The sequence below is a fragment of the Etheostoma cragini genome, chromosome 10, assembly GCF_013103735.1.
Source record: "Etheostoma cragini isolate CJK2018 chromosome 10, CSU_Ecrag_1.0, whole genome shotgun sequence".
Lineage (NCBI taxonomy): Eukaryota > Metazoa > Chordata > Actinopteri > Perciformes > Percidae > Etheostoma > Etheostoma cragini.
Window position 1 is genome coordinate 24,673,685 of NC_048416.1, and position 15,716 is coordinate 24,689,400.

General features: G+C 38.1%; 1 protein-coding gene across 1 annotated transcript; it reads left to right on the forward strand.

The window, feature by feature from the left end:
- Positions 1-4,978: 4,978 nt before the first annotated feature.
- qdpra (quinoid dihydropteridine reductase a) lies at positions 4,979-15,397 on the forward strand. The gene is made up of 7 exons (XM_034884041.1): positions 4,979-5,204; positions 5,292-5,384; positions 6,156-6,252; positions 6,610-6,750; positions 10,975-11,083; positions 13,145-13,228; positions 14,578-15,397. Exons 1-7 carry the CDS (start codon positions 5,121-5,123, stop codon positions 14,678-14,680), a joined length of 711 nt encoding a protein of 236 aa, XP_034739932.1. The 5' UTR covers positions 4,979-5,120; the 3' UTR covers positions 14,681-15,397.
- The last annotated feature ends 319 nt before the right edge of the window (positions 15,398-15,716 follow it).

A 15,716-nucleotide genomic window follows, 5' to 3' on the forward strand; every position in this document is an offset into this window, starting at 1 on the left:
GAAAACCACATCATATTATATCTTCTCAATAGGGCTAGTTGGCTGTTCCTCACTCTGAGGATACTTTTTTTTTAAATTTTCTCTCTCTCTCTCTCTCTCTCTCTCTCTCTCTCTCTCTCTCTCTCTCTCTCTCTCTCTCTCTCTCTCTTTCTGGTCTTAAAATGTATTGTGAAGCATGTGTGTTGTTTGTATACACATACTTTACTGACTATTACAAAGTATGACAATGGTGTGAGGTGTATACTATGATCTTTCAAAGTCTTTTTTTTTTATAAACCTATGGTATTTTGGATCAAAGTGTTTCTTTTCTCCTCCACCATCATCAAAAAAAAACAAATGGGGAATATTTTCCGGCAGGATGTTGTTCATTCCAGACTTATAGAATCAATGCCAAGGAGAATTGAAGCTGTGCTGGTGGCCAGACTTTATACCAGCGTGTTGTTATCCATTTGTAATGTACATCTTCCAGTAAAAATGTGTTACGTGAAGCTCAGTCGACCAAACAAAATACAGTATAGGAGCCAATAGACTTACTGTAACATTTCCCTAACTGTTTTTAATAGAGCTCCATCACTAACTTAGTGAGAGTGGATTCCTTTATTGAAGTGCTGGAAAATTACACTTAGACCTGTTACAAACGTAAACTTGTGACGTGTAGGAGTTGTGCATTTTACTCCTCTGTGTTAACATCCTGTTTGATTACGTGTGAGGAATCAGATTTTGAAACAAAGCTCCTACAGTTGTCAACAGCAACGCCACCCTGTGCTATTCTGCTCAGAGTTGTTTCTTTCTATTCTATCTAGCCATTGAATCTTATTAAACTAAATGTACACATTTTCTACAGCTGAGTTTTACATTTCTAGCAGCATCTTTGTATCTATATATCTTTTACATTTAACTTGCATTAGTACCAAATTAAATATTAGTCTATCTATCTCCACCTGGAGACATGCCACTCATGTTAGGAACAGGTTAGTGCTTTTGGACTGATTCTATTTTTCGTTGCTTGGTCAGATGACATTAATGTCACCTTGAAACCTACAATTGCGAGGCTCTGTCTGCAACCCTCAATCTAAAACAACACTCAAGAACATGAAGAACAAGATTCACGGCTTTAGGAATGTAGATTTAATATCTAATCATTCACTATTCAGACAGTAAGTCAAAGGCACGTTTTAGCCTGCAGTAATGTTTTCCGTTTATATGTTCAGTCCTTGTATCAACATCAGAGAAGAGAGGATTTCTTTTGAGTCTCCCATCAAAATCTCTAATCAGACTGACAGGAAAGCCACAACAAACCAAGCTCCTCAGTACAATTGTGGCTTTAAAATGATTACGTGACTACTTGTATATCTTAAAGATGTCGCTCATCTTATCACAAAATGCACTTAAAAGGATGACAAAGAAAAAGGCTAAAATTCAACCATTAAATCTGAAATCTGCAATTGAGCCCCTCCAGTTAGTTGAAAGAATTTTGCAGGTTGCCACGGAAACCAACATTGGGAGTATTTTTCCTGTATTTCAACCTGCGACTTTTCAATCATCTCTTCGCATCTGAGTGACCATCTCCACTCAAACCAATACTTCTACAACAGCTGCTGCCGCCGTAGTCATTATTGTGTCCACTTCATGCTGAGCTGCCGACAGAGATCCGACCTGGCACAGATTGCTACGGTGTACTTCTAATTTTGCGTTTGTCGACTGTCAGCCACTTGCAGGATGTCTCTCCCAGGTCTCAACCAGACAGTGGGACATAATTATAGTGTGTTCTTGTATGTCACCCGGCTCTCAAGGAGAAGCAAGCTTGGTCAGCCTCACTGACTCCCATCACGCATACATCCCCTCCTTATCTCACAGTGTGTATGTGTGTGTGTGTGTGTGTGTGTGTGTTTTATACCTTTTTATCCAGGAGATAGGAAGACAGGCAGGAAGGGATGGTATATTATGTTTGTTTACAACACAGGAGAAGGTGCCAGTGTGTATTTTTTCTGTCTCACAGTGGATGTGTGTGAGTGTTTGGATGCCAAACTAGACAAACCAACGTTTATTCCCCGTAGCAGGAGTGTGTGTCATATCCAGGTGAGTGTGACAGATCAGGGGCTTCATAACAGTGACAGGGGGAGCCAAGGCCATCTTGCTTGTTTTATTCATGAGAGTTGGGGATGTGTTTTTGGCACATAGCACAAATAGAACAGCAGCAAAAATGGGAAGCTGTAGCTCACTGCTGTGTCATCAGCATACCAGTCATACAGCAGCACCTAGTGCTCACTGCATGAAAACTAATGGTGGGGAAAAACACAGCCACACATTCGTAACGTTTTCTCACATCTAAACTATGAATAATTTCTCGAAGCCAAAATGATTGGTGTCCTTTATTTGAGCCATTCCTGTACTAAATTTGGTTAAAAAATATTTTGAAAAACAAAAAAACTATCTGTCCATGGATTTTGTTCTTATGATAATACCCAAAGTTCTGAAATCTGTGAAACGACCACATATGTGTTAGACTTCAACTTGAGGTTGCTAAGCACTAGCCTGTAACAGCGTTTATGCTCTAGACTGTAACAGTCTATGGTCCATACCTGTGGACGTTCTAACCTTAATGTCTTCTTCGTCTACTCTGTACGGGCTCAGGCTCAATGTCCACGTTGCCAAATCACTGATCCTGGGTGTCTGTAGTTTTCCAAAGGCTGCTGCACACAGGCCTTTGTAAAATGATTTGTGGATTCATTTTTGCACGCTGCCTCAGGACAGCCGCTTCACAAAACAACCCTCTCAGTAATTTGTTTTATTAAATTAATTTGACGAATCTTTAAGCTACTTCCGATACAGCGTTTTTAGGCCCCTCTGCATCCCCTATGCTGTATAAATGAGGAGCATTATACCTTCAAAAAGATATTGATGTTCCCTTAGAGTTGTCCAAGTATCAAGCTGTTAAACATTATAAATCAATATATAAATTGTCATTTGACAATATTTATTATGAGAGACCAAAGAATTGTGTTAACCAGTCAGAGATTTAGCATTCTATACTGAGGTAGCTATCCCTTTAATATCCCTACATAGTATTTATGAGGTCCTTGTGGGCAATGTTGCAAATCAATGTAGCAGAAATATTTTACAACAATATTGGATTTTACATCAACGTGAAGGACCTTTTATTTAAAACTGCACCAATCAATATGGAAGGTGTACCTTGTTAGGAAGAAACTACAGAGAATGATCGCCTGACTTAGAGTTTCCTCTCAGCTCTATGAAGTATTTTAATGTCTTTCAGCTCATCGTTTTGTTGTTCCTTTCTGTATGCAGCTCCACTCCCACTAAACTTATTTCCCAGGTACTGCAGGCAGCTTATAAACCTAACGTATGTACCCTGCCCAAACTCCAGACAGACTAAGTTACCAAGTAGCTAACTAAGTTAGCTGTTGAGCAGAGAGGAGCCTTCAGCAGATAAAGAGACAGATTCCAGTTTCCCTCATGAGTTGGAGAGAAAAAAACACAATTTAACTCATTTGGTGCCCCAAAGTAATGATAATGCTGCTCTGTGTCTGACAAGTATTAAAGTGTACAATTTGAAAAAACAGTAACCATAACAGTTTAATTAGGTAATAATTTCCCTGTTGTGCTTTCATCTTATTCTGCTGCCTCCAGGAGGACAACAATATCAGTTAAACAGCTTTCATTGGCTGGATTGCCCCAAAACAAACATTTTTATATTGTAATTTTAACATTAAACCAAAACACAGTTGATGTATCAGATAATTCATAATGTATATCAATATCAAAATGTAACACCTTAAAGTGTCTTGAACGTTTGCACAGGCTCTTTGTTTTAAACAGTCTGCAGCTTCCTTCATTTTTAAACAGATATATCTTTTATATTTTTTTGTAAATTTCTATTTTATATTTAAGTTTGTTAACTTGTAGTACTTGCTTTTCTCTTGCTTTGTTTATTGTGTCCTTGTATGTGAAAACTGACTTGGCAATAAACCTAATTCTGATTCTAAAACTACACATATGAGGTTTTATCCATAAAATTTATTCAGAGTTCAGAATCCTTTTTTTTATCATAATGTGCTCAATTTTTACATTAAAGGTAAATGATACAGTTACCCATTTTTAGGTCTCAAGAACTAAGCTTTCTAAATGCATCAAGTGTGCCAAGACAAAATAATATTTTGGACAACAGTAATGGTGAGGTCATTGTACTTTACTTAAGTATTTCCATTTTCTTCTACTGATTCTTCTAATCCACTGCAATTCAGATGCAAATATTGTACTTTTTACTCCACCACATTTAAGTTATAACTGTTGTTTTTAGTTACCCTGAAGGATAAGATGGGTAATAATAAATACAACCAACAAATCAATTATTGTGTATTATTATGGATAAGTGTACCCTTGATAAAAAAAAACATCACAAGCTATTAACTGTGTAAATAGGGAAAAATAAGCACCAGCTGCAACATTAAAGTAATGTTAATGGATCACCCAACTGCACAATAATATATACGCCTACATTTTGCTGAAATGGGCCATCATGCAAAAAGAGGATTTTTACTTTTTAAAGGGGAGAGGGGGCGAATGACATGCAAGAAAGGGCCGCAGCTCGGAGTCGAGCCTGTGGCCGCTGCATTGAGAAGTAAACCTCTATAAATTGGAGTCCATTTAGAGCCTATGCTTGAATGCATTACTTTTACTTGTTGTAGAACATTTCTACACTGTGGTATTGCTACTTGTAAAGTAAAAGATGTGATTACTTCTTCCACTTTATAAAGTACATTATAACAATACCAGTGAACATTTTTCTGCATTGAGTACTTTTACTTACATTTTAAAATGCAGGACTTTGACAAGCGGCAGATTTTTTAAACAGTGTGGAATTAGGATTTTTTATTTATAATACTTTTTCCACCACAGTTGGATGATGAGTATGTAGACTGCATGATTCACCTTTAAATCATAGTATTTCCGACCGGCTTTGAAAGCAGCATTAGCTCCGTCAACTTGTTGCACAACAGAGAAACGCCCCCTCCTCTCTGTATTTTAGCCCCAGCTCTCTGCCTCTCAGTGCCACTGCCTCAGCTCTCTCTCTGCTCACTGTTAATCAGATCGCTAACATGGCTGCTAACCGAGTGATCGTTTATGGAGGAAAAGGAGCTCTGGGCTCAAAGTGTGTCCAACATTTCAAATCCAAAGGATGGGTGAGTGAAAGCAGGCTAATGCTTAAGGCTAACAATCTGCGTTGCTAACTGATACGCTAACTATTTCTCTCTATGAAATGAATATAGTGGGTTGCTTGCATCGACATGGCTGCAAACGAGGAGGCGAATGAGAACGTGATTGTGAAGTTGGGTGAATCTTTCAACGAGCAGGCGGGACAGGTGAGCTGCAGATGGCAGTTAGCTTTATGAATTATATATTTATTTCGGTCCAATAAATGTCAAAATAAAGAGCTAACAGGCGGAAGTTAAGACGTTTCAACCAACAGCTAAAGTCTAACAGTTAAAATAATAAATTCAGCAGGTTATAAATATGTTTTATTGTTTTGTTTTTTATTGCTCAGTTTTTCTTAGCTAGCTAAGACATGTGTATGCTAAATGCTGCGTTCAGGTCGCAGTGGAAAAGAAATGGGGTGAAAAGTTGGTGACCGTAATAACTGTATATGTTATCATTTTTCCCCACGACGTCGCTGATTTAACTCCTTTATTTTATGCCAGACTTTCACGCTTTCAGAATCTAACAATAATATAATTTACCACTTTATTATTATAATATAGGCAGCCTTGTGACAAGTCCATCTATTTTATTTTCTATGCTGTGTATCCAGTTAGTGTTCTGTTCAACCTGGACAGGTCACCCTAAGACATAATTATGGAAATTCAATTTGTTATTATAGAATACTGGATAGTATATTATCACATTTTTATGGTCTTATTTAGTCAGTTCACACAATCTTTTTTTAAATTCTGAATTAAACTTTTGCATAAGTGTAAGGGTGTCTTTGTCACTCTAGCATATGACAGCATAAGACATAACTCCCTGTATTTATCACCTACTGTTTCGTTTGTTGACCTAAAGGCAGTGTATGTTAACATTTCCAGCTGAGAGGTAGTCTACAACTGTGGCGTTCTAGTTCCTCTCATTTTTGGCAGGTGACGGCAGATGTGTCCCGGTTGCTAGGGGAGAACAAGGTGGATGCCATCTTGTGTGTGGCAGGAGGATGGGCGGGAGGAAGCTGTAGTTCCAAAGGTCAGAGTTCAACTTTTCTTTTGCCTTAACGTTAATTGGCAGCCATTTGGTTCCCTCAGCCAATCATGCTTACTTTTAAACTCTGCTTAAATAAATTCTATGGTAAATAAAAAGCAGCCGGTTAGCTTAGCTTAGCATAAGGAATGGAAACATTAGGAAACCGCTAGCACAGCATGGCTCTGCTCAAAGTTAACACAATCTTCAGGTGCCTTTTAAAAACTCCCAGATTAACATGTATTTTATTAATTTAATCTGTACAAAGGCCAAAGTGATGTATCAATGGAATAAGCATGTTGGATACATTTATAGTATAATACACCAATGGATTTAAAATAAGGCTTTCCACATCTCTCTTAGATTTATACAAAAACACAGATATGATGTGGAAACAGAGTGTGTGGACCTCCACTATCTCCAGCCACCTCGCGGCTCTGCACCTAAAACCAGGCGGACTGTTGACTTTGTCTGGAGCCAAAGCAGCTCTGTCAGGCACTGGAGGTAAGGCACACACGGTTGTGTTTACTGTTCACATCATGATGACCTGGTTTGGCCGTGGGGCACGAGGGCTCTGACCAGGGAATTGACACACTGATCAGTGATATGGGGGATCTAAAGCAGCTCACAACAGTGCAAGGAAAGGTGTCGATGAAATGGATCCAAGAAATCCAAACGAAGGGAAAAGACAGAATGCTTGATGAGCTCTGGGAAAGCGGCGGTTTGTCAATCAGCAACCCTGTGCTCTCTTAGTGTCCTTGAGCAATTTCCTTAAACCCTGCTCGCTTCTTTTACTCTATACAGGACCAGGTCAATAATTCAAATGTAACTGATTGTGATTCATCAAAGCAGCTAAGAACTAGGGACGACAATAAACAAAAGGCAACAAATGATTAGAATTAAACTGGGTGATTATGTAAAATAAATGCCTTTTATCGTCTGTTTACACAAGTGCAGTTGAACTTGTGTAACATAGCAAAGAAACTTAACATGTGGGAAACAGTTGGATTTCCACTACTTTTTTTTTTTTTTAAATAAAGGTTAAGCAATTAGGTAATGGACATATGGAAAATAGGAACTAATTCATAAGCAATAATAAGCAATCTAACCTAGCATTGATAGTTCTAGCTCCTTTTTAATATAATAGTGTTTGTAGCTTTTCTTTGTCATATATGAAGGTGAACTAAATATATTTGGGTTGTGAACTGTTGCAAAACTAGCACGTTAAAGAGCTTATATCTGGGGCTCTGAGAAATTCTGATTGTATTGTTATTGCAATTTTATTTGACATTACAGAAGATGATAGAATTAACTGTTAGCTGCAGCTTTATCAAACCTGTGTATCCAAATAAAGCAGGAATTTCACTAAACAGGAAGCACAGCTGATCGTCCTCACGGACGTGTGTGTGGGCGGTTACACATACATGATCAAAAATTTGAAAATTAAAACCCTATTCTAGACTTGATCGCCTGTAACAATTTTAAGACCGGGCCAGATGTACGTTACTGAAGGCTGAACCAGTGCCATTGAAAGTGATTCTCTTTAAGGGAACTGTGCTGAACCGACTGGATGGGAAAGCCTAATGGACATAAAACACATTTGTCACTGTGTCGCATTAATGTTTCTTAAGGATGAACCAATTGAATGGTAATATGTAACAGACGTAAACGTGCATCGTTTTTACTTATCGAGCCAGGTGACAATGGCTGAATTTAAACAATCAGTTAATTATTTATTGTAAATAAGAGCAGCGTTTTGTGTCAATATTCAGAACATGCCGTAGTCTGTTAATCTTTTACAAGGATGCTGCTACAGGCACACTTTGGTTTTGTTTTTGCTTGTTGGTACTTTGCAGTGCTGAGAAGTATAATGGCAAATCATTAAGTTTTTGTTGTTGTTTACTACTCTTATTAATTATAGATAATGGAAGCAAATTTATCTTTTATTTTAACAATGGATCATTACAAATAGCAAGTAGTCACACAGTGAGGAAAAAAAAACGTGTAGAGAAATCAAAAGTTTGGATCAACATGCGACAATATGTTTTAGTTTTTCATGATTGCATTGTAGTCTGAATTGTATCTGAGTGGTACCTAGAAATTCCCGACCCTATGTGTGCTGGTGAATTTAATTCCACATCTAGTTAGCCATTGTTAACACCAGCCAGCCTCATGATAGCCTCTGTGGCCTCCAGAGAGGCTTTGGTGTGGTGCCATGTGACGGGCTGAGATCCAGCTCCACAGCATACAAAGCCCTGCCTCAGCAGTCGGGACAGGGCACACAAGCTCATTGGCTGCTGGCTTATGAAGAGAATGACTCAGCAGTTGTGGTTGCAGACACATTATCCACGTGGACAGAATTGGTTGACTGCACTGATCCAGGTTTGGGTTCCTTATATCTGTTGTTCTCTTTTGACTGAGTCTGTATTCACTGTATGTAGGAACCTGCTAATCTGATTTCTTAAGGTATTTTAAACACAATAACTGTAAAACTTATTTTCCCAAACCCCATATTTGTCTGGTCTACTGAAATGTGAATCAATATCAAAAAACAAAAGTTATGGAAAATAACAAACACTGTTGTGAGGTACATCCTTTTTTCTGTGTGCTTTGGTTTGTTTTGAGTGATTAAAAAGTTAATGAACCAAATCCAGATCACCTGTGCAGTGGAAACAAAAAAAGAGGATTAGGATTACTAATTGACTTTAAAGGTTGTTGTAAATTTAAAGTTTTATGAGTCATTAAACAGTTGAATGTTGGAAATATAATCATTAGAAGATGTGAGGAAATAACCAGCCAAGGAGGAAATGTAGGCTCACCTGAGATTGACCATATGTTCTGCCCAATGTTTCCTGTTTTGATTCAATCGCCAGTTACAAAGAACGGGTTGTCAAACCCGTTGAAGGGCATTTTAATAATCTTAACCTATCATTTAGGATTTAAACCAGAGGTTGAGCCCCAGACGGAGAGGCCTCTTGTCTGTGCCCTCATGTGACTTTTTTTTCATAATTCCTGAACTTATTATCCTTCTATGACAAAAGAAAAGCTTTCAGTGCACAGCAGACAATGTTATTTATTCTTTTCAAACAGCTTGTTGCTTCCATCTTCCACACAGATGCCAAGTCCAGTTTTTTACATACAGAGAATAAAGATTGTCCTGTGAGATGTCAGTAGTGCAAGAATCAGAGTAGTCTTGGGTATGGAGATACTTGTGTATTGACTGGACTATATAAGTATACATTGTGTTACACGATTTCACCACATTAAGCCTTCTGTTTTGGGCTTTCTGCTTAGCTTCTTCTGATCCACTTTCCCATTGCATCTTCTTCCCTGGAGCTGGTTGCACCAGCTGTTCGTAAGTTCAAAATTTTCTGTGCAATAATGTAATTATTTACAGTAGAGACATTGAGATTTCAGGTATAATTGTTACACAGCTAACTACATTAAATACAATGCTCTTGTTGGCTAGCTAAAATTTGACTCGTTAAGAGCATACACTGTATACATAAAGAGTGAAGAGGCAATGGATTAACATCAGCATACAGTCAAGACCTTTTATTTTGCAACACTTAATCACAATGCAGTCTCAGCTTCTCTATTCTTTCTTTAAATAGCTGGTCCGGCAGCACATGCATGTTAGTGCATGTGGCTGTGACAAAACATCAGTATTTTAAAAATTGGAGAACGGTCTATAAGAGCCGTGTGAAGACATTTCCAATCCACTGATTGTCCCTCAGTGTTATGAAGTTGTATCTGCTTGTCTCTCGGTCTGAATTGTTTCAAAATCAGAATAAAATGTATGTTGTTTCTTTAATGTGGGACTTGCATCCCCACACAGACTCTTGCTTTAATTATTTCAGCTACTTATGGCTTAGTGACCACAGTAGCCAAGACTCCAAGTCTTTCACCAAATTCTTGCTCAAAGTAAAAATATCTTAAATGAAAAACCTTAAGCATAAACTTCCTTTTGTTACATGTATGTGTTGTTGTGGCTCCTAAAATGCTTACAGTGAAAGCAGATTTGGTTTCAGTGACAAATAGAGTAATTAGCAGATATAATTGTTGATAGATGTGACCTTGTCAGCACAAGGTGCCTGAAGCTGGAGGCTAGCATAAGCAAAGCTGTGTTCAGTTCACTGTCTTTGGTCTATTGTATGACATTTCTTAACTTTTTTTTATCTTGGTGGAAAAAAAACAAAAGCTTGTAATAAAAGCCAAATCACCACCCCTTGTTCTCATTGGTCAGTTTGTTGTAAGCCTGTCATGAGATTGGTTTAGTGGGATGAGATGCTTAGCATTCTTCAGAAAGCTTGTCAGATGTTTGGGGGTAAGATCTTACTGTTTCCAGATGCTGAAGCTTTATCCAGGGCACGTTCCATGCAGAAACATGGTGTAATAAACAGACTAACTAGAGAGAGGAAAACAAGAAGTTTTTTTTTTTTTTTTTTGTACATGTCAGGAAATTGAATGTGATTTAGTTTGCTACCTTCCTATCCAAGCCTTTTTTTACAACACAAACTTACCCCATTACTACTTCATTTTTTTTAAAGTCTCAAGATGTTCCTTCCCTAGATTCTCCAATTTCTTTTCAATTGACCTCCCTCTACTAAATCAATGTCATCCACTACCGGGCACAGTGTGTGATGCATTTGATGTGGCCTGTGTTTCCTTTTTTAAACTGAATTTGCTGCAGGATACTAAGAGAAATCTTCTATCTGTACCCTCCAGGCATGGTGGGCTACGGCATGGCCAAAGCTGCCGTCCACCAGCTGTGTCAGAGTCTCGCAGCGAAAAACAGCGGCATGCCTTCAGGAGCCGCTGCTGTGGCTATACTACCGTAAGTACTGCAGGGGATGTTGTGTATACAGTGCATATGATGCCCGTATAATTCTGTGGTAGATCAGACAGGGGGGGGGGGGGGTTCAAAATAAATAGTCCACCAAACATGACTCTAAATTATCAAATAGCTCTAAAAGGTTTGTGGCTTGCTCTTTTGTGGAGAATAGCAACTGTAGTTGTCTTGAATTCACAGCGGTTACAATCAATGGCATGTCAACCATGTCAAAACACACTTTTAAAACCACACCTGCAGCATTATTCACCCACTTGCTGAGGATCTAACCCGATCTATTTGTTTAGCATTTGAGTTTCAACAAATTTCAACAATCTTTTGCGCAGCATTGCTTACTGCACCGGTTTTTATTGGTTAGTTGATCAACAGAAAATTGTAACTGTTTTTGATCAGGATTTTAATTTTTTCTTGACGATAGTAATATTTGACAGTAATTTGAAAGAGAAAAACCAAAAACAAGGAATTTGAAGCCTTGACTTTGGGCTCTGGGAAACTGCATTGTCTGACATTTCATAGACAAAAAGAAATGGACCGTTAGTAGCAGCCATGATATTTTTTGCCATGCTGGTAAAAATGTTAGGCCTCGGGCCGACACAAACAGAAGACAAAATGTTTAATGCTTTACCAGACAACCTTGTATTTTGTCAGCTGAGGCAACAATAGGAAACTATCAAGACTTTCTTAACTTCATTACCTTGAGACATTATAACATGGTGCTAGTAAACCACACAGTTATGTTTACCAATCCAGGTGGACTGTGATGCTTTATGGCAAAGACACTAGAGATTTGTTTAGTTCTTGATCCGCTGCATGGAAATCTTATTCACTACTTGTTGAATGTTATTTCTTTTTTCTCAGTTTTCTTCTTAATTTGATTAGGTATTTACCACCATTGAGTTCATAATCAGCAGATAAATACAGAGGGATTAGTTTAGCTTAGTGTGGATGTGAATCTCTTTTCTGTTACAGCCTTGTTATGTTATTTAAGTTCACTTAATTGTATTTAACATAACTATCTTGTACAGTGCAGCTTTAAAGACACCGCATCAGCCAGTAAAAGGAGTGAAGATGAAAGCTATGAAATTAGCTGTGCCTCACATTTCTGTCTTATGTTCCATGGATAAGTACTTGGTGAAGATAAGCGGCAGGAATAAAGGATGCATGAAACGGCCCATTTCACCCGGTAGATCTGTGGCTGTGCATGATATATTTTAGATGAACGATGCATACAGAAGCTTTTGCATTATCTCCTCCTTTGTGCGCTTATTGATTCTTTTTTGCAAGTCACCGTGAGAAGCTGGAAATGGCTTTTCGGGGGGGGGGGGGTTATACTGTTCCTGCAGATTTTTTTGGTTGCCTTTTCCACCAACATGAGGCTGGAGTTGGTCTGCCTCTCCAGTATGCTTTAACATCTGTTCAGCATTAGCTCCATGACTTGCATTTCTGTTATAGCCTGAATCCCCCATCCCCCTACTCCTCCTGCATCATCATATACCAACACTATATAGCATTTGTAAAGACCAAAAATGAGTAATTCTATTAATGCCCTCATTGAATCACACTACACTTAAATACTACTTAATGAAAATATGTTTGTGTGTTCTTAAATGTATGTAAATTGCTTCAGGTTGAAGTATTTGTTTCATTGTCGATGCGATTACAAAAGCATTAGTAGTCACTGAAAATCTTTTGAGTCTTAGCTTTAACACCTTGACAATTCTGCATAAATACTACAACACGCCTACGTCAGGATGTTTTATTTAAAAGCTATTCACAGGGATGCTGCATGTTAATATTAGAATAGTTATACTTAAGGTGACAAGAAAAGCTTACTGTGTTCAATTGCTATCTGACATTTGAAATCATGAATATGATAATAAACAGATAGAAACATGACGCAAATGACCAAACCTTTTATTTTTTCCTCTCCAAACCCTGTGCTCTCTGAGTTGTGTGTGTATGTGTGTAGAGGCAGCAGTCTGCCGGCCTGCCTCTCCTTTCTCTCTTCTGCTTACCTACTGATTGTCATCTGGCTTAATTTGACAGGGTTACCTTGGATACGCCAATGAACAGGAAGTTCATGCCTGACGCAGATTTTGGTTCCTGGACACCGCTGGAGTACATCGCAGAGTGAGTGCTGAAGCCAATAATGGTTCATAGTCTAATTGATAGGCTTTAAAGAGCTCTGTAACAAGCTCACATTTGTTTTCCTAAATATAACTACCAAATTATTTTTTTTCTGCTTCCAAGACATATTTTTATATTTATTATTCTAACTTTTTTTTTTTTTTTGCTTTACTTTGTAAATCAAAGTACAGTACATGGCTTGAAAATTCAAGTTGGTTCACTTATTGATTAAAATTTCAGGATAAATGTGAGGAACATTCACATTAGGTCCAAATAATCCAATATTTCAGCATTTTTATATATATTTTATAAATATTATTTATATATATATATAAAACATATTATACTTGCCTGTGGCTATGAACTAACATTAATCTATTTAGGCTCAACTGTTACTCAGCTCTCTGTTTAAAAGTGTTTTTAAGTGTACAAAAGCCATTGGAATTGTATTTACTCACAATGTTAAGGGGATGTATGAAAAAAAAAAAGACTAAATTCAACTTTACTGAGATACATAGTTGATTTCTAAGGTATTTTTTTGGGGGCAGTTGCCCTTTATTGGGTGGATATTAGGAGAGTGAGAGGATAAATGAAGACTTTGCAGCTATATGACATGCAACAAAATCATTAGGCTACCAGGATAACCCCTAAATAAAATAAATATTCTAAATATGTACTGTACAAGTTGTAGTAGATGACTCTACATGTTTGTTGATAAGGTGCTGCATTAAAGTTGCGTAATTCCATGTAGAAATTCCCTGTGATGGTATTGAATTTACAAAAACAGGATTTAAAGTGCTCATTATGCTCATTTTCAGGTTCATAATTGTAAAGAATAGGTTTACATGGTTTTATTTAAAAAAAACATTATGTATATGTTGTACTGCACATTGCTGCAGCTCCTGTTTTCACCCTGTGTGTTGAGCTCTCTGTTTTAGCTACAGAGTGAGGCATCACACTTCTGTTCCATCTTTGTTGCTAGGCGCACATGCACAGTAGCTAGGTAAGGACTACTAGCCAGTCAGAAGCAGAGTATGAGGTTGTGCCCCGCTACCAGCTAGGCAAGCATTGTAACATGTGTTACAAAGTGACGCACGTTTTGTCATAGAAGCAAAGTCTGGACTACAGTAGAGCTGTTTGGAGCAGTTTGTGAAGGGTTTTCTGTTGAACATAGTAACTCAGTTTGGGCTTTTCCACTTTGTAAACCTATTACATGCACAAAAAGCATAATATGAGCAATTTAAGGTATCCTATTACTGCCGAGTAGAATAGACGTGTTTTAAATATACATGTACATGTTAGGTCTTTGACTGCTTAACAGATATTGTGTCCATTTCCTTGTTTTACTCCAGAATGTTCTTTAACTGGGCCACAGGAGTGAACCGGCCGTCATCTGGAAGCCTGATGCAGCTGCTAACCTCTGGAGGCGAAACCCAGGCTGTGGCCACGCAGTAGAGGATGGAGAGTGGAGACGGTGATGGGGGTTGGGAGAGAGACAGAGAGGGAGGCAGATAGGCAGAGAGAGGGAGAGATAGGGACAGAGAGAAACCCAGAGACTGGTAGAAAGAAGAGGAGGTGGCGGAAGATATGAGGAGTAATGAAGAGGGTTGGAGGGTGTGGTGGTAAAGAAAAGAGATGGATAAAATAGGGAGGTGGAGAGGGGACAGCTAGATGGGTTTGTTTTGGAAAGATGAGGAGGGCTTTCATAGCAAGTACAGCCTCAGAGTGCCATCTAGCTGTAAACCCCTGCAATGACCTCACTGTAACAGTCAGTCTGTGTTATACCTCCAGGAATGGTATGGACACACTCTCTGCTACACTCTCAAAATATTCTTTAGAAGATCAGTGAATATGTTTTGTGTGTCTGCTTTTGGTCAGGACTGTGTAGAAGTGTTCGGTTTTAGATGCATTTATAATTGGTTATACCACACATAATTCCGTGTCATAGCAGTGTTGTTGATCATTATGGAGAAAAACGCTGAAAATGAATCAGCTGCTCTTTTCAAAATGCAGATTAGCAACTTCATACCTGCAGTCATTTTCTTTAACATCTGTGAAATCCAACACATGAAGGTATTGGTCCACTGTAACATGTAAGATGTCTAGAACTTTTTAGTTTGCACTGTTTATCATCCCTGAGCGTCCTCTGCCACTGTGGAAACCTCTAAGCCGCTGTCTTCTTCTCTCAAACGGACAATTCAGTTTAAAGTGGAGTGGCCTTATTTTATGTTTGTAGCTATCAAGTCAAAGTGACCTTAGTGTCCCCGGTATGAAAAAGGTTCTCTGCTCTTGTTGTGTGTTTTCTAAATTGTGTTTTGTGACTGTGTCAAATTCACAATAAAATGATCAAACAAAAGACCAAATTAAGGTTGGAGTTCATTCTCAATTTCCGAAAAAGCAATTGACAAAATAATCTCAACTCAAAGTCTATTTAGTAGCTGTTCTGAAGTGTATATCACGGAAATCTTATTCCCTGTATAGTGTATTATAT

Coding starts and splice junctions, on each gene's coding strand:
- qdpra (XM_034884041.1), top strand. CDS start 5,121: ATGGCTGCTAACCGAGTGATCGTTTATGGAGGAAAAGGAGCTCTGGGC. Junction 6,253..6,609: donor AGGAAGCTGTAGTTCCAAAG/GTCAGAGTTCAA, acceptor CATCTCTCTTAG/ATTTATACAAAAACACAGAT. Junction 13,229..14,577: donor CCGCTGGAGTACATCGCAGA/GTGAGTGCTGAA, acceptor GTTTTACTCCAG/AATGTTCTTTAACTGGGCCA.